Below are 19,629 nucleotides of genomic sequence, written 5' to 3'. Positions count from 1 at the left end.
CCTCAGATGTTCAGAATCTTTCATTACCATTCAAATAAGTTATGAGGTTAGGAATTTATGCATGTAGGAGATAAAATAACCCTAATTCTTGTAAACTCTTTTTTTTAAAGAGTGAAATACAGCATGAAAGAAAATAAGATAATATTTGATGTGCTTTTTGTCTACTAACTAAATCAGGTCTCTATAGGTCTAGATGCTATACTAGATTCTGTTACCTCTCGAACATAATAAAATTTCAATGAAAAATTTCTATAATTGAGACATTTTACTAATTCAGATTACTCTTTTCTCAAATAGCTTGAACTACCAATGATGCATTCATTATTCATTCACCATTTATCAAATCCCTTTCAAGTGGCTTGCTCCAGGCTAGAAGCTAAGAATAAAACCAGGAAAGCAACATTGTCTCTGACCTCCATGAACTTATTTCACAGACTTTCAGTGTAACTTGGTATATGCTTTCATAGAGTTCAGTCCCTGGCTACCCCACTGTTCTTTCACTCCTTACACTGTTAAATTCATCTTCCCAAAACATAATTATGATCATATCGGTCTTCTAATCAAAAACCTTCTACAAGTTCTCTCTGCCTGTCGTTTAATTCAAACTCTCAATACAGGTCTAGAAAGACACATTAGAACCTGTAGTTTATGCAAATATTAATACATATATTAATTTTATGTTAATGAATATTAATAAATATTTCTTTCTAACAGAATTAATACTCTCTTTATTGTACCTTGCAAATAATACTATGGATAGCATTTCTACTTCAAGACTTACAGACCTATTGTAGATCCCTTTCTTAATAGCTACATCTTCAGACGTATTCTCTAACACAGATGTCCAAAATGTTCATCAATACTGATTTTGCTTTTCAAACCTATTGTCCTGCAGTCTTTCCCATCTCAGTAAATAGATACCCACTCTTCAAACTGCTCAGCTCAAAATTCTCAAATTAATCTTTCACTTCTCTAATTCTCCCACATACCACATAACTAATTCATAGGCAAGTTCATTTTATCAAAATATTTCCAGTATCAGATCAATTTTTATTCCTTGCACTGCTACTACTTTTAGAACATGTCAGCATCATCTCTCACAATCATGGTTTCCTGGGACAAGTTTCAAAGACAGCTCCTCACAGTAAGTCATACCTCTGGCTAATCATGCCCTTGAATCTGGGTCAGTCCTATGACAGGCTGTTGAGCAAGAAAACCTAAACAATTCAAGGCTACGTTATAAGATGCTTTGAAATTTCTGCCTAGGTCTCCTAAAATGCTGGCTCTGGGGGAAACCAGAGTGGCCATATAAGAAGTCTGACTAACCTGAGATTATGATGTTGTAAGGAAGCCCAGGATAGCCACGTGGAGAGGCCACATGGAGTGAAAGATGCTCTGACAGTCCCCAGGGGCTTGTGCCAACTACACCCAGGTGCCAGCATTTGGGAGAAAAAGCCATCTTGGACACTGCAGCCACAGCAAACGCCACATGGAGAAGTGCAGAAACCAGGTGATAGACAGAAACAAGGCCTCAGACATTCAGTCCCAGCACATGAATGTGGACATCAACCTCCAATGTCCCTAAGGATCCCTGCCTCCTGGTCTGCACACCTCTGTGTAGTCCCTTCCCACACTGCACTATGATTAGGCTGTGTGACCAACAGCATATGGCAGTGATGGTATGTCACTTCCAGGATCAGAATACAGAAGACGCTGTGGCATCTGTCTTGGATGCTTTCTCTCTTATTCACTCAGGGGAAAACAACCTGCCATGTGTGAGGACACTCAGGCAGTGGATGGTGAGGCCCATGTTGTGAGGAACTGATGTCTCTGACCAACAAGCAGTGAAGACCTAGGACCTGTCCACGTCCACATGAGTGAACTTCCAAGTGGACCATCCAGTTCCAATGACTGCAGCCCAGGCTGACAGCTGGATGGCAACCTCTACAGAACTCTGAGCCAGAAACAACCAGTTAAGCCACTCCTGGATTCCTGATCTACGAAAACTATGAGATAATAAATGCTGATTGTGTTAAGCTGCTAAATTGTGGGTAATTTATTGTATAAGAATAGATAACTAATAAAAATTATCACAACCATCCCCAGTTGTTTATTTCCCTTTATCCCCCAATACACTATTATTAATTATTCAAATGTATAAATTTGGCAGCAAAAAAATTCCCTTTAATATAGAGGCTTCACTACTTATAAGAATGAGCATCTTTTCCTGTTTATTGATCATTTATATCTTTTCTTGTGAAGTCCTATCTGTTGTTCCTTTTATAGGGGGTTATTGTACTTATGGGTGCATAGAAATCATAGCAGTTGCTAGTCATAAAGAATGCAATTTTTTTTCTGGTCTGTCATTTGTTTTTTATAGTGTGGTTTGTGATCTTAATTGTAATATAGCCAAATTTGTCAGTCTTTTGTATTATGGCCAATGGGTTTGAATATCACTCAGAGTATTTTTATATCTTTCATTTTGTGTTTCAGCCCTTAGTATGTATGTGATTTCCTATAGCATGTGATGGAAAGTAAATATTTAACGACTTAACATTTCTGCTCAAACAAGTAAGCCTGTCATCATATAATGCTTTAGAGATTTACAGCCTACCCTGAAACAGAGTTGGCAAATTATACCCGCTGACTATTTTTGTAAATAAAGTTTTACTGCAGCATGCTCATGCTCATTCATTTACAGATTGTCTATAGCTATGAATGCACTGGAGCAGAAGAGCTGAGTAGCTGTGATAGAGATGATATAACCTACAAAACCTAAAATATTCACTGTCTGGCCCTTTATATGAAGAGTTTGCTGACCCCTGGTTTAAAAACATTTCTGCTCTACCCAACATGAAACTCTAAACCGAAACTCTTCTTTAAACAATTTAAAAGGGTTTCACTCTGCCAAAATAAACTGAGAATTCAGTCTGGGCCTAATTGAAAGTTAACTAAGTTCGGACATAAGCAGGAATTTGGGGGCTGGAGGGTTTCACAGTCTTTAGTGCTTTTCTGAAAACAAGTAGGGATTACAGCACAGCAAGAGCTCTGGAATCTACCTAATTAAAATTATATAAATTTTATTCTACAGCAAGGGTGAAAAGGACTAAAACAGAGCCAACCGGTTATCATGGCTGATCAAGACAGAGGTAGAAATAGACTCAGTAAGGGAATACAACCTCTTGTCCAGGGGCTGACCCTGGTAAAGAAAGAAAGAGTTTCAGGATGAAGGGTGGGCAATAGGTCAGTGAATTCCAGGTAGTAGACCACATCCATAATTGCAGCATGCTCCTCAGTAAGCAGAGTGATAAATGTGTACAAATAGAACAGAGAACAGAAAGAATCTTAACCAAGAGGTTGAAGGAAATAAGCCAACTAATAATAATGGTTCTTTCTTGGTATTGGGGTTTATTATTAATATTATGCTTCTTTATAATATTCTGTATTGTCAAGAGCGTCTCAAGAACTGAAGGAAATTCAGATGAAATAAAACTGGGCAGGAAGGAAAAGGAAAAGGGGAGACGAAAAAAGGGAAAAAAGGAGAAAAAGAAGATAGAAAAGTAAGTAGTGGCCTGATTATTTTGAAAGAAATCAAGGCTGGGTGCGGTGGCTCATGTCTGTAATCCCAGCACTTTGAAAGGTTGAGGCGGGTGGATCACCTGAGGTCAGGAGTTCAAGACCAGCCTGACCAATATGGTGAAACCCCGTCTGTACTAAAAATACAAAAATTAGCCAGGTGTGGTGGCATACACCAGCTACTCAGGAGGCTGAGGCAGAACAATCACTTGAACCCAGGAGACAGAGGCTGCAGTGAGCCAAGATCATGCCACTGCACTCCAGCCTGGGTGACAGAGAGATACTCTGTCTCGGGAGGAAAAAGAATGAAATCAAGACAGTTTACACAAAGAAGGTGAAAAATGAATAATCTTAAATTCATCAAAATGCTTAATTTAAAACATAATATTACATTACTTTTCAGATTTTTTTCTGGCTCCTTTTTCTGTTTCAATGTAGCAGTAGTTGAAAACAGCACAAAAAAGTACTCTGGAAACACTCTATTAATGAACAGATTTGTTCTGGAAACCTTAGTTCATCTTGTTTGGCTGAAATGGATGAAAAGCAATGAAAAAATCCAAGAATGAGTTCAAAACTACTGACTCTAACAGAAAAACAAAAAGATACTAGAATGCAGGAACAATGTATATAAGCCTTTAAACTCCTCTGAAGTAAAATACAAGAGTTCTGGGTTAGCTAAGGTCCTAACAGGAAAAGTGTGTTGTCTATTTCCTTACAGAAATGTTTTTTCCCCTCATCTAAGTTTTCATTAAAACAAAACTTTGCACCTTCACTTAGCAAATCTAAACCCATGAGGAAAACAAAACAAAACAAAACAAAAACAAAAACAAAAAACCTCTTTTCATAATTTGTTAAGAGATTTAAAAATTTTGGTAAGTGTTCTCTTTACATATATGATAATGTTCTTGCTGATCAGGGTTAGCTCTGGGTGAGGGACTATCAGCACATCATTACTATGCCATCCACAGGAACTAGCCTCTCCAAAAGTAATTTCACATCTCCCCCCATGTCACACACACGTTTCTCTGAGATCTAACACTCTGAAAGTGAAGGACTGGACATTTCTTCTGATGACATTTAGCTCATGTATTTGCTGCATAACTCTCCTGGCAAATTTTATTTAATTGTTTAGAAACATGCAGAATATGTGCCACATGCCAAGAGGAACTCAGCAAACTCTGTCTGCTATAGTAATGTTTAAATTAGACAAGGAAAAAAGACTGTGAACTTAATTTGATCAAATAAAGGGACTTTTGATGTCAACCATGCTGAATTTAGCACTCACTTTAAAAAAAAATAGGTATTTTCTTGTAAGTGTTCCCACAAGAAACAAGATAAAATCTATCTGATTAGTTTACATCAGCCTATTTTATTAATATGCCTTGGCAGGCTTCAATTATGCTGGTAAATTCTGATAATGAGTCTGTTATCAGAGAACTACACTATATCAATTGGGTTATCAGTAAAATTAACCTAAATATCCATTCTATTATTTTTCTTGCTGAGTCCACTTAAAGAGAAACTTACAAAAAACCAAAAGCCATATCCAACTGGATCCAGACTAAAGAGGCTGAAAAAAAGAATTTCCACTGGGTGTGATGGCTCACGCCTATAATCCCAGCACTTTGAGAAGTCCAGGTGGGTGGATCACAAGGTCAGGAGTTCAAGACCAGCCTGGCCAACATGGTAAAACCCCATCTCCACTAAAAACACAAAAATTAGCTGGGCGTGGTGGTGTGTGCCTGTAATCCCAGCTACTCCTGAGGCTGAGGCAGGAGAATTGCTTGAGCTCGAAAGGCAGAGGTTTCAGTGAGCTGAGATTGCGCTACTGCACTCCAGCCTGGCAGCAGAGTAAGACTCTGTCTCAACAACAACAAAACAAGAACTTCACTCAACGTATACAAAGAGAAATGCTGTAACGCACGGGAATAGAGTCATAGAATATACAAACATTTTTGTTTTCTAAATTTACAGAAGAAAAAAGAAAAAGTTTTTCATTTTGTGACTTTTCTTAATTTTGCATTTTCTTCTCAGAATATATGTAAAGGGATCACACTATTTACACTTACCCTAATGAGCTATCTTTCCTAGACAGACAAAAAATTATGAAATAAAAGAATTACTTGATAAAAATTACAGACAACTTATTTTCTGCTTGCTTCTCAAAAGCAGGTCTGGACTGTATAAACCTAAGTCTTCTCTTCTCTTCTTCCTTTCTTTTCTTTCTTTCTTTCCTTTCCTTTCTTTCCTTTCTTCTTTCCTTTCTTTCCTTTCTCTCTCTCTCTCTTTCTCATCTTACAAGGCAGACTGATTTCTTTTGGTCTCTCTCCCTTCCTTCCTATTACACTTTATTTTTCAAATATGTAATACAAGTACATAGTACAAAATTTAGAAAGACACATTAGGCTGTGTAGTTAACTCCTTACCCCTGTACTCCCAATCACTCAGTTTCCCTCCATAGAGCTATTCTTCCCAGTTCCTAACACAGCTTTTCAGAGATCTTCTATGCTTAGGTAAGTATATACATGTGTATGTGTGTGTGTGTTCCCCTACATAAATATGCCCTTGATACTGTTATGTACCTTTTTTTACTTATGAATTCCATATCACCTCATATAAATTTAATTCATATAAAGCTGCCTTCAAAAAGCAGTTATATAAGATTCCATTGTTCAGATGTGCCATTAATTTATTTAACCAGTTCTCAACTGAGGGACATTTGGGTGGATTCTAATCAGGTCTGAAATGACTTGCAACAAAGGATCTGCTGTCCTATAAGCTAACATAATTTTAGTTCATCTTAACCAAACGTAATAGTAGCTCCAAATTCTTTAGCTAAAATCGAAGGTTATTTTACAGCCAACAAAACAAAATCACTTTTATCAAGAAAGAATTCTATGCCATATTTGCCTGTAATAAAGGTGAAAATGCAAAGAAAAAGATAAACAAATTTCAATGGCTAATATCCAATTGCTGTTAATGCAACAACTACTACCAACTGGCAATTATGAATTTACCCTCTTATCTCTGGCTGCCTTTAAATTATGTCCCACAGAAAAACTTGACAAGAAAACCAGTAGTTAGGATTTGGTTTTTAAACAAAAAATAGAAAGTATTTCTTTTAAAAAGGTGACAATAATGCAACCTCACCGAAAACCAAATGCAGATAATTAAAGGAACGTCTTAAAAGGAGGCACTATGTCCTTAAAAAATCAGCTCCTAATGATCAGCTAGAAGAACGCCATTAGTTTCAATTCCCTAGTTCTACCTTCCTCTAATTTCCCGATAATGAGTGGGCCTAGCTCTGGTTTCAAGATAAACTAAAATAGGAAATAAGACTTTTAAAAGCTAAAATAAATAACAATAAAAAAAAGATAAAACCAGTTTTGGAAGAACACTATCAGCCCAGTGCTAAAGCTGGACTCCTGTAGTTAGTATCCAACAACTGGCTATCAGATCAGCTGCAACAATGCCACCATGGCCCTGGAGCTGCACCTTAGTCCTCCCTCCTGTTTCTAGTTCAGAGCCGGACTAGAGCCCAATCCCGAAACTCCAGTGAGGGAATTTGGCCTTACCAGTTGATTATCCCATTTTGCAATCCCCATTAGAATAACAGATTCAAAAAGAATCATCAATGAATGCTAAGGCCACTGGTGAAAGCTGCTACAGGAAAGAATATTTATCCAGGGGCAAAATGTCACCCTAAAGATTATTCACAAACTGCAAAGAAAAGATCTGGTGGTTACCATTTTAACAAAATCATCAAGCTTGGCGTATGAATAGTGCTACAACCTTCTAATGCTCACAGGCCTTTTAATATGTGGCAATATTAGGTAAACACTACCTACAAAGTATTTTTCCCCAGTGTTTCATTGCAAAAATTTTTAAACATACAGTAGTGAAATAATGTTTTAAGTGAAAACCATACTCATACCACATATTTTATCACATACCTATCCATTTCCCTAAATATAAATCCATTTTATTTTCTGATGCATTTCAAAATAAATTGCTGCCATTAGTACGTGCCTCCCTAAATAATCTATGAAGTAATCTTGCCTAAAATATTCAACATGAATCCTAACTTCAGATTTTAATTCTAACTTCCAGTTTACAGAAATATAGAAGATAAAGAAATGAGATATTTGATAATAAAAGTAAATAGAAAAATCCAGCATGCGGGACATTCTGTCAAATTACATGGCTTAAGAAGTTCATGTTATTAAAAAAAAAAAGTTTGGGTTACTAGATTTAAGAGACATCCTAATTTTCCAACCTAAAAGAGATACTAAAAAAAGAGCTACAAAAGACATTCTTCTAATGGCTAGAGAAATGTGACTCAGACTGGATATAAAACGATAATATGAAATTATTATTAATTTTCACAGGTATAATAATGAGGACTGTGGTAATATAGATTATCTTTATTCTTAGGAGAAGAATGCTGAATACACACATATATAAATCTTAATTTATTTCTTTTATAGGAATAAAGCAAATGTAAAATGTTAATAATTTTATATATATATATATATATATTTTTTTTTTTTTTTTTTTTTTTTTTTTGAGACAGGGTCTCCCTTTGTCACCCAAGCTGGAGTGCAGTGGCACCATCTCCGCTCACTGCAACCTCTGCCTCCCAAGTTCAAGCAATTTCCCTGCCTCAGCCTCCCAAGTGGCTGGGACCACAGGCATATGCCACCACACCTGGCTAATTTTTGTATTTTTAGTACAGACAGGGTTTCACGATGTTGGCCAGGCTGGTCTTGAACTCCTGGCCTCAAGTAATCTGCCCATCTGCCCGCTTCAGCCTCCCAAAGTGTTGGGATTACAGGCATGAGCCACCACACCTGGCCAAATGGTAATTATTATATCTATCTATTAATTACTATATCTAAGAAAGAGTAAACAGGTGTTTACTGTGTTAAGTCTTTTGAATTTTCTGTACATCTGAAACATTTCAAAATAAAAATTGGGGGTCAGAATAGATTTTTAATATTACTGTAGAGGTTGATATGGTCTCTTCTGTTTCATCCTGCCTGGACCATTCGGATTGAGAAACTGACCTTTGGGGAAAAAAATCTTATCACATACTTACATACAAAAATACATGTCTATGACATTCTTTATTTCTACCTCAGAGCCAATGCTCTTATTATGCAATATTTTGACTAGTGATTCAGTCTGTGTGCAAAGGCTTTAAGGCTGCAGCATTACAGAATACACAACCCAATCATAAATTTACACATGAGGGCAGGCTCACTGCCACTTGCCTGCGTAAAGTATAGATTGAGATAGTCCCATAACTTCAGATTTTACTTTATAAAATCACCTGTTAAAAGTATCTTGAATAGATCTTGCCTACTTCTTCCAACTCTAGACATACATTTTTTTGTCATCTTAGTTTTCTTAAGATTTCATTCTGCTTGCCAATCTACTGCTGCTCCTGGGAGTCATCAGGGCAGCTGCATCCTAAAGTCCAAAGATACATCCATTACCCGGGTCATTAGAATTAGAAAAAAAGAAATCATTAGCAGAGATCACTGGATATGGTACAGCATGAATTAAATAAAAATATTAAATTTACATTACTAATTCAAACAAGATTTGCAAAAAAAAAAAAAAAAAGATATGGAATCTTACATAGTCATGTAGTTGAAGAAAACAAAATCAGCCACTGAACATTCATGGCGTTCTTTCAAACTATGGCTAGAAATATCATATAACCTGAAAGCAAAGAGGTGTCTTAGGGGAAGAAGTGAATACGACTAGATAATATTAGACAATAAAATAAAATTTATTACAATCAGGGTTTAGCTTTTACCGTTAAGAGTGTTTTTCTGCATAAAGCAACCATAGTAAAGTATGAAACTATCTTACTGAACAAGTTAGCACATGGAGTCATTAAAGTAATTCATTACATCTGTCTTGTTTCAGATGCAATAAATAAAAGGAAATGCTATTTACCAGGGTTTGTCTTCTCAAGTTGATACCATCGGTAAAATGCTCTTTTCTTCTGTTCACTCAGATCTGATCCCTGCTGCAATAGCCAATGAGAGATCCGGCTCTGACTGATACCTATGTAAAAAGAGAAATAAGTTTTGGGGGGCACAGAAATTACAGTGAAATTCATAAAGTTCCTTTGGTTCTAGGTTACTGGGTGCTTTATTCTCTGTGTCCAGTCCATAAGGAAGTTGCAACCTGAGCAAACTATTTAATTGGATTCCTTTGTAAAGACTGACTGCGCTGGCTAGGATATACTCAGAAATTATCTCTTAGATGTCAAGGCAGTTTATTAATTAAGACCTGACAATCGCCTCTAAAATTTATCTCCAAAAAAGGTCCATGAATCTGAGATAAAGATTCCTAAAATTATGTGTCAGAGTTTATTATATTTGTGCTCCTTCAATTACCACTGCTCTCCATTCCACCCCTAATTTAGAATAATAAAACTTTTAACAGATATTGAGCAAAAAAGTCAAGTCAGCAAGTTTTGTTACTCATACATTGACCAAAAGATTTAGGGGCTAGGAAACAAAAGGTCATTGAAAATACTGTCTTAGTAAGGTTTTTTTTTGGCTTATTTGTTAATTCATTTAGCCATTTTCAGAGTCATTACCATTAGTACAGAGAAGAATTAGCAGACTTTTAGAGTTATGTATGCTACAATATGACCTCTTAAGAAATCTCAACAGCTAAAGACATTTTTCCAACACATGCTTTCCACAAAACTGAATAGAATTTAAGCAGTAGTTTTCTCTACCTCCAAGAAGCTCTTGACAGCAATTACTTAAAAATGTAAAGAATCTCTACATCTGAAAGTAAAAAAGCAGGCCTAAAACTTACTAGTATGAGAATCACATGTTCATTTGATCATTCATAGCTATTCCAAAAAGTGAGTAATTCAGTACAAACTGGTAAAAGCAAGTAACAATGGGAAAAACAAAGGGTAATCGAATATTACTGAATACCACCTGTGTTGACACCTGTTTAAAGCTATACTGCCCAACAGGAAGAGCAGCTATCATGAAGCAATCACACCCTTTAACATCAGAAAAAGCAAGAGGTCCCGAGGATCACATTTAACTCATTAAAAGCAAGCCCCTAGAGTTTCACACACTTAAAAACCTATGTCAAAAGAAAATTTGAGGAAATGGGAGAGGGGAGTGTTAAAAGAAAGACTGTGAAGCAAAGTTCTCCAACTGGAAACATCTTTCGTTTTTCTTTTTCTTTTTTGACACAGGTTCTCACTCTGTCTCCCAGGCTGGAGTGCAGTGGCGCAATCATGGCTCACCACACCCTCTCACCTCAGCCTCCCAAAGTGCTAGGATCAAAGGCATGAGCCACTGTACCAGGCCCCACCACATCCAGCTAATTTCTTATTTTTTCTGTAGAGACGGGGTCTCACAATGTTGCCCAGCCTACTCTCGAACCCCTGGGCTCAAGTGGTCCTCCTGCCTTGGCCTCCCAAAGTGCTGGGATTATAGGCCTAAGACACCATGCCCCGCCTGGAAAAATCTTTCAATTTCAAAAGGCAAAATTCAAACAGCTTTCCAAAACCTAAGTGATTATATTCTCAAATAATTCACACAGCAGTTTTCCAGTGGATTAAAGATTTATGTGATGGATGCACACTGTATGCCTTTTCTAAGAAAATGCAAATTATTCTGGATAATTAATTCGGCTTTCACCAAAAGTCTAGTTTCAGACATTATGGTATCTTTTAACACTACTTTTTTTTTTTCTTTTAAACAGAGTTTCACTCTGTTGTCCAGGCTGGAGTGCAGTGGTGTGATCTCGGTTCACTGCAACCTCCACCTCCTAGGTTCAAGCAATTCTCCTGCCTCAGCCTCCCAAGGAGCTGAGACTTCAGGCATGTGCCACCATGCCCAGATAACTTTTGTATTTTTAGTACAGATGGGGTTTCACTGTGTTGGCCAGGCTGGTCTCGAACTCCTGACCTCAGGTGATCCGCCCACCTCAGCCTCTCGAAGTGCCCAGATTATGGGCATGAGCCACAGCACCCAGCCTATACTGCTTTTCTAAAGAGTGAAGAAAACAACCATCATGAAATCAACATTGATTTTCATGTCAGCAAAATAAAATTATTTTACATGAATTTTTCATGTTGCTATCATACTACTCAAAACAGAAAACTTCAGAAAAATCGGTTAGGAACAAATATATTATCAGCTCTGTTAATTGGTTCCAATATGAAATATTCCTTAGTCAGATCATACATAGAACAAGCCTCAGAACTCACTAGACAACAGTGCTGTTCAGGTTCTGACTTCGCTATAGTGAGAGAAGAGGACAAAATCTCATCAAACGGACATTAGTTAAGTTAGAGTATATTATATAACAAAACACTTGAAGGTTTTAAAATTAACATTTTTAAAAAGCCATAAAAAAACCCAGAAAACTACAACAAAAAAGCAGAACCAACCAAACAAAAAGCCATCAATACCAAGTGTTGGCAAGGTTATAGAGCATATAAGATTCTCACACTGCTGATGGAAGGATAAAATGGCAGGGCCACTTTGGGAAATAGTTGGATGATAACTGCTAGAGCTGAACATACACATACTCTATGAAAGCAATTTTTTTCCTAGGCATATATCCCACAGAAATATGCACCTGCTCAATAGAAGTATGTTCAAAAGAGACAAGAAGGCTCTTATAAACATTTCCATAATGGCCCCCAATGTGAAACAACTAAATGCCCATCAAGAATAGAATGCATCGGCCAGGCGCAGTGGCTCACACCTGTAATCCTGGCACTTTGGGAGGCAGAGGCGGGTGGATTGTCTGAGGTCAGGAGTTGGAGAACAGCCTGACCAATATAGTGAAACCCCATCTCTACTAAAAATACAAAAATTAGCCAGGCATGGTGGTGTGTGCCTGTAGTCCCAGCTACTCGGGAGGCTAAGGCAGAACTGCTTGAACCCAGGAGGTGGAGGTTGTAGTGAGCCAAGATTGCGCCACTGCCCTCCAGCCTGGGTGACAGAGTGACACTCCGTCTCAAAAAAAAAAAGGGAATGCATCAGCTGTGATATCTACACATTCTATTATAGTCTGCTATACTAAATAGAAAAAGATAAACTACTGCTATATGAAATCACATGGATAAACATCACAAAAATAATGTTAACTGAAAAACCTTATAACACAAGACACACATACACAAAAGCCATACATAACTATATATGATTCATTTTATATAAAGTTATAAAACAGATACGACTAATCTATAAGGATGGAAATCAGAATAGTAGTTACACACATAGGAAGGAGAAGGTTTCTGCATGGGAGTTAGAATGAGGAAGGTTTATGTGGTGACCAGCATTTCTCTTTATCTCGATCTGGAGGGTGGTTATATGGGTGTCCTCACTTGACTTTTATGTGTCCATTAAGCTGGACAGTTTTCTGTGTATATATTTAAATTTTAAAAAGTCTCCCCAAAAATGTTTTTAAAATTCTATGTAGTTTCAAAAAAATGAAGTAAATGGATATGTATCAATATGGAAAGATGCCCATGAAATAAATGAAAAGGTATGTATTTTTATGAATATACAATTTTACATATTCTAAAGTCTGTCTATATAGTAACAAAAGCTAATATATAACTAAAGATATACAATATGAATTTAAAGTGGCAGATTCTTCCTACATTTCTATCTCTTATTGTTTTCTTAATCTTTCTATAAATACTCATTAATTATTTTTGGCTTTTCACCCTAAATACTACATATGGAACTTTATTGGTTATTTTAACAACCAAATAGTTGCAAAGAATGTCTTCTCCCTCCAATTCTACTCTCTGCAGGAAGCAAGGTTAGCTATTTACACATATGTTGTTCCACAATTTTCTCTATATGTAATTACTACTTTAATAAAACAAAGGGAGAAGAGAAATATAGAATATTCTTCTGTCTTTTGTGTGAGGAAGAAATAAACAAGAATTTCTTCCCTCTAAATTTAATCTCAGTATTCATACAATAAACGTAGAAAATAAGTAAAGCAGGTAGTTTTTCCAAAGAGGCACTGTACAAAAAAAATAAAAGCATAAAAGGACACATTTTACAGTGATTTTTCTTAGCAGCCTGTTAACAGATGGGTAAGGCTCCATGAACTCATGCTTCGAGCTGCTTTGGTCCTTCAGCTGAGCAGTCTCATAAGCCCTAGCAGTCTCTTGATACTATCAGCTTTGATACTTTTCCTCAGAAGAAAATTTCCCTAACTTTCCACCTACTTCCCACTGCAGAAGAAAATGTTATTGCCCACAAGTTTTAGTTCCTCAAAACCTCATCTTGTCTACCTCTAACCGGGCAGAGGAAAAGAAAACATTTACATATAACCTTCACACATTGAGAGACTAAAACTAACCCCTGATTAATTCTTTCCAATAAGAAAGTTATCACATGGTATTCAAAGGAAGAAAAGCCTTTCCAGCCTCATTCACATTATTTTCTGAGCAGCTGCATCAGGCTACGTGTTCCTCAAACACCACACTCCCTTCCACTAGAGGGCTCTCCACCATAATCCATTCTTGTCAGAATCTCCAGTATCACTAATTTATGTTTAATTTTCCTTCCACTTCCTGCGGAGTGACACTACTGATCACTCCCATCATCTTCCTCCTTGGAATGCTGGATACAATTCCAACACCACATCTTTTCAGTCGACTTCAGGGCTGCTTTGCTAGCTTCTTACATGTTAGTGGCCCTCAGGATTCCTTTGGTCATCTCAGTTACCAACAACATTGATTTAAAACGTGATCTAAACGCCAATGACCTCCAGGGTATCAGACCATTCTTTCAAACCATCTGCCAGATAGCGTCCATGAGATTTTCCCACAGGTCCTCAACATAGCCAACTTCACTCACTATCATCCTTAAATCTGTTCTTCTCGTGTTCTCCATCTCAATTTTACTGTTCACTCTACTTTCCCCCCACACTCTTACATATTTACTAAATACAATCACTTTCTCTTCCTAAAATTCTTTTCATGTTCTCTCCAGTCCTCATTCCAGAAGTTTGGAATCTCAGTCTCTTTTGCCTGGACAATTGTAGTAACTATAAGAAAAAGAACAAACCATTTAAGATCCACAAAGTACAAAATTCTCTTAAGTTCCTTCTTAATTAGAAAACCATTTCACAACTGAAAAATTGAAATTTCCTTCTTCAAGCAATCTTCTACCTCAGAACTGCTTTCATCTCTATAATTCACCTTCCACCGTGCAAGCAGAGTTATGTTTAAATTTCAGTTAAAGCACATACACACATTCTCTAAAAAAATTCAAATAATTCATAAAAGTGTGCAGAAAAGAAAAAGCTGTTCCTCCATTCCCATCCCTCATTTCCTATCCTAAAGGTATCCTTATTTGGTGTGAAATCCATCCAGACTTTCCCCATGCATTTAATACAGAAAAATACGCAAATACACACACACACACACACACACACACACACACACACACACACACACACACACATCCAGTTTCTTTTTAAAAAACATACACTTGGGGTTATTCTACATATAATAAGTAACTTGCTTTTCTCTAATATCTTAGAATGTTCTCATGTAGTACATTATAAATCTTTATTCTAGTGGTTACAAGGTATTCTATACCATAATCTATTAAAACATGAATCTATTATTGGATACTGCAGTTGTTGTTAATGTTTCACTATTATAAATTACAACACAATGACACTCTATGTATATCCTTCTGCAGACAGATAAATATTTCTCTAGGGCTAACTCACAAGAATGAAATTTTTGATTCATAGTTTGTGAAGAGCATTTACGTTTGTGACAAATGTCACCTAACTGTCCCCTAAAGAAGACTGTACTCTCACTTATCTGCTACTTAGATAAAAAAAGAAAAAAAAAGAAGACTGTACTTAATTTTATACTCTAACCATAGTGATAAGCATGTTTCTCTACATTCTCACCATTACTGAATATTATAAAACTGTTTTGAAAGTCTGACTTTCTTTTTGTAAGCATAATACATATCCATTATTTTAAAAATCCTAAGCAATTCAGATGAAAGGAAAATTTAAGAGAAAAGCGAATTTTAAAAACCACACACCTGAATTCTCGCCCCTTGGAAATAAATACACTAATTCCAAGATCACTCCAAGCATATATAGACATAGGACAGGTAGAAGTAATAACTGAAATGAGACCATACTATAGACAGAATTTCAAAATGTATAAAAAAATTAGTTTTATTTTAACACAGGAATTTTTTTAACAGAAGTGAAAACAAAAGATCTGAAGTTTTGTAAATGTTTCCATAAGAGAAATGAGGTTCCTGAAAGAGTCCACTAAAGCAAGGCAAAAGCATTATATAAAAACACTGCATCACTGGGATGCATTTTTTTTTTTTTTTTTTTTTTTTTTTAACTTACAGGCACTATTTAATGGTTCCAAGCTTTAAAAGCTAAGGAAATTAGCAGACTGTGGTAGCTAACCTCCAAAGGGACCTCCAACCTCCAAATGATCCTTCTGGTCTTACTACCTTTGTGTAATTCCCTCCAACACTGCATCAGGGTTGCTCTGTGCAACCAACAAATGTGGCACAAATGATGATCTGTGACATCTGAAGCTAGGTCATGAAAGACATTACATCTTCTGCCTTCTCTCCTTCTCTCTTTCCCTTTCCCCCTCTCTCCCACTGCCCCACCCTCAGATAGCTGGTTGTGGGAGAAGCTAGCCATGTTATGAGAACACTCAAGCAGCCCTATGGAGAGGTCCATGTGACAGAGAACTGAGGCATTCTGCTAACAGCCAATGCAAGTGAGTCATCTTGGAAGAGGGTCTTCTAATCTCATTTAAGCCTTCAGATGACTGCAACCTCAAGAGACTCCCTGAACCAAAACAACCTATCCAAGCTGCTCCTGAATTCCTGGCCAATACAAACTGAGATAATAAAGGTTTATGTTACAAGATGCTAAGTTCTTAATGTAGCAACAGATAACTAACACACATCCTTACACTCTAGTTCCCCCATCTCCATATCCCACCCTTGCACTCATCTCCTCATATTTAGAACATATGTTTAGATGGTCAACATTTATATTCTGTTTTGAATTCATAGTTGCCACAGCTGTACACTCACGGTTATAGATTTTAAAAGATTTAGGATTTTATAGATTTTAAAAGATTTAGGATTTACCATAGAATTTCTTCGTTTTTCCATTCCTCAACTCCATTTTTGTTTTTGTTTTGAGTTATATTTTACAAACAGTAAAATTTTAAGTATATAGTTCAATGAGTTTTGATAAATGTACAGATGCATGTGATAAATGTACATGATGCATGCTCAAATCAATTTATAGATTATTTCTTTTTTTTTTTTTTTTTTTGAGACAGAGTCTCGCTCTGCCCCCAGGCTGGAGTGCAGTGGCGCGATCTCGGCTCACTGCAAGCTCCGCCTCCCGGGTTCACGCCATTCTCCTGCCTCAGCCTCCCGAGTAGCTGGGACTACAGGCGCCTGCCACCTCGCCCGGCTAGTTTTTTTGTATTTTTAGTAGAGACGAGGTTTCACCGTGTTAGCCAGGATGGTTTCGATCTCCTGACCTCGTGATCTGCCCGTCTCGGCCTCCCAAAGTGCTCGGATTACAGGCTTGAGCCACCGCGCCCGGCCCAATTTATAGATTATTTCTATGTCCCTTGAAAAGTCCCTCTTGTTCCCTTTCCAGTCAATACCTAAATGCCTTGTTTTGTTTTGTTTGAGATGGAATCTCGCTCTATTACCCAGGCTGGAGCGCAGCAGCATGATCTCGGCTCACTGCAACCTCTGCCTCCCAGGTACAAGTAATTCTCCTGCCTCAGTCTCCTGAGTAGCTGGGATTACAGGTGCCCACCACCACACCTGGCTAATTTTTGTATTTTTAGTAGAGACAGGGTTTTGCCATGTTGGCCAGGCTGGTCTTGAACTCTTGACCCTAGATGAGCCACCTGCCTTGGCCTCCCAAAGTGCTGGGATTACAGGAGTGGGCCACTGTGTCCGGCCAAAATGCCTTCCTTTTAAATATAACTTTGGTTATAGATTTCTTCACAGAGTAGTTTTTAACAGCACAGGCTAATTGGTCCTGCATTTTCCACCCCTTGTATGTTTGTATGTTTGTCTCCATTTTTATACTTTGAGGACAATTCTACAGGGAAAATTTTTGGGGTCAGCTTTCCTTCAAAATCTCTTGGAGTGACATAAGTGAGAATGGTGAAGTAAAAACCTCTGAAAAGCTACTCCTCCATAAAAGCAACAACAGCAAAATCTGCTGCACCATCAAAGCACTGTCAACAAGTGTCAGAATCAACTTCTTCAGAACTTTAGAAACTACCAAAGGCTTTCCAACAATCCAAAGAGCATTAAAGAAAAAAAAAATGCTGAATTTTGGTAAGAACAACATGTGACATTTTCACTTGGCCTCCTCCCATGACTGTCATACTATCATTATAGTAGACTTAAAAACCAACATTACTGCAATCACAGTGAAAACCAGGTGTGGCCTAGTAGCCACTGGAGGGGAAAGGATAGGTTTGAAGTTCCTCAAAACACCCTTCTAAGAGAACTGTCATTATTTGACCTGTCTGGCAATTACCTGGAAATCTTTATTTGCAAGGGTTGCTTTATTTGACCTGACTCAAGATCTCACTCAGTATGAACAGCTTCTCTCTGAGGAGGAAAGACAGATGTGAGGTAATTTGTCGAAAACAATCAGTGCCAGTAAGTTAACACTGCAGCTGCCTGAGGCAATGACAACAACTGATGTGAACAAGAAGCTGACCAAAATATTTCAACAGAGAAGTGCAGGTATGAGATGTCCATGAGAGTCTTCAAAAAGCTATGACATATTCCTAGGAATCTAGAAGGTCTTGAACTTGAGTAGGGCTGTGCACATGTATAAGGCTATTAAGATGTACAGGAAAGACCCATGAAGACTCAAAGCTCTCACCTCTGGCTAACCTTGAGACCTAGTACAAAGAGAAAGTGAAGGGTTAGGCAGAATTATAAGCTGCCTGCCTGAGCATTAAAGGTGTGCCCAGTACACAGAGAGAGACCCTTGACAAAAGCTAGGAGACTTATTGTTTCTAGAGATTTAAGGAAATCTTTACCTAATAATTATCTGACCACTAAGCTGACAAGGAAGAGAGTTCAACAGCTACATACCACAAAGAATAATAACTTTATAATGTTAAATCAGGAAATTCATTAAACAAACATCACCAACAACAGTAATAATAAACCCAAGGGAGGAAGGAATCTGATTTCCAGAGTTTCCACATTACTTAGAATTTCCAGGTTTTAAAACAAAACTTATGAGACATGCAAAGAAACAAGAAAGTATGGCTCACACACAGTAGACGCAGTCAATAAGAAGTGTTCTAGAAGAAATCCAGACAGTGAACTTAATAGACAAAGATTTAAATTAACCATTTTAAAGACTAAAAGAATCAAAAGAAACATGTCTCAGGAACTAAGGAAAGTATGAGAAAAATGCCTTACCAAACACAGAATATCAATAAACAGACAAAAATTATAAGAACCAAATAGAAATCTTGGAATTGAAAAGTATAAAAAATAAAACGAAAAATTATCTAAAAGGACTCAACGGTAGATATGAACTGGAAGAAGAAATAATCAGCAAACTTGGAAGACAGGTCAATGGATATGATCTATTATAAGGAACAGAAAGAAAAAAGAATGAAGAAAATGGAACAAAGGCTCAAAAACCTATGGGATACTATTAGGCTTACTAACATACACATACTAGGAACCCCAGAAGAAACAGAGAGACAAAAGTGAGGAATATTTTGAAAAAATAGTGACCAAAACTTCCCAAATTTGATGAAAAACATTAATACACACATCTAAAAAGCTCAATGATATTCAAGTAGGGTTAACTCAAAGAAATCCATACCCAGACACATCATAAATTATTGAAAACCAAAGACCAAGAGAGCATTGTATTGAGCAATGTATTGAGCATTACATACACGCAATGCTCAATATGATAAACAGCTAATTTCTCATCAGA

At 37.0% G+C, this 19,629-nt stretch overlaps 1 protein-coding gene across 19 annotated transcripts in view; it reads right to left on the bottom strand.

Annotated features, from left to right (window-relative positions):
- The window catches only part of HMBOX1 (homeobox containing 1), a 180,637-nt gene that overhangs the window by 49,155 nt on the left and 111,853 nt on the right, over positions 1–19,629 (bottom strand). For all 19 annotated transcript variants that reach the window (XM_023216828.2, XM_023216832.1, XM_023216823.1 and 16 more), the window contains exon 5: positions 9,544–9,654. In XM_023216828.2, the coding sequence (XP_023072596.1) occupies positions 9,544–9,654 (111 nt within the window). The remainder of the gene's footprint in view (positions 1–9,543; positions 9,655–19,629) is intronic.

The sequence above is a fragment of the Piliocolobus tephrosceles genome, chromosome 7 (genome assembly GCF_002776525.5).
Source record: "Piliocolobus tephrosceles isolate RC106 chromosome 7, ASM277652v3, whole genome shotgun sequence".
Taxonomy (NCBI): domain Eukaryota; kingdom Metazoa; phylum Chordata; class Mammalia; order Primates; family Cercopithecidae; genus Piliocolobus; species Piliocolobus tephrosceles.
Note: the sequence above shows the minus strand (reverse complement) of the source record. Positions and strands in the feature narration are given on the sequence as shown.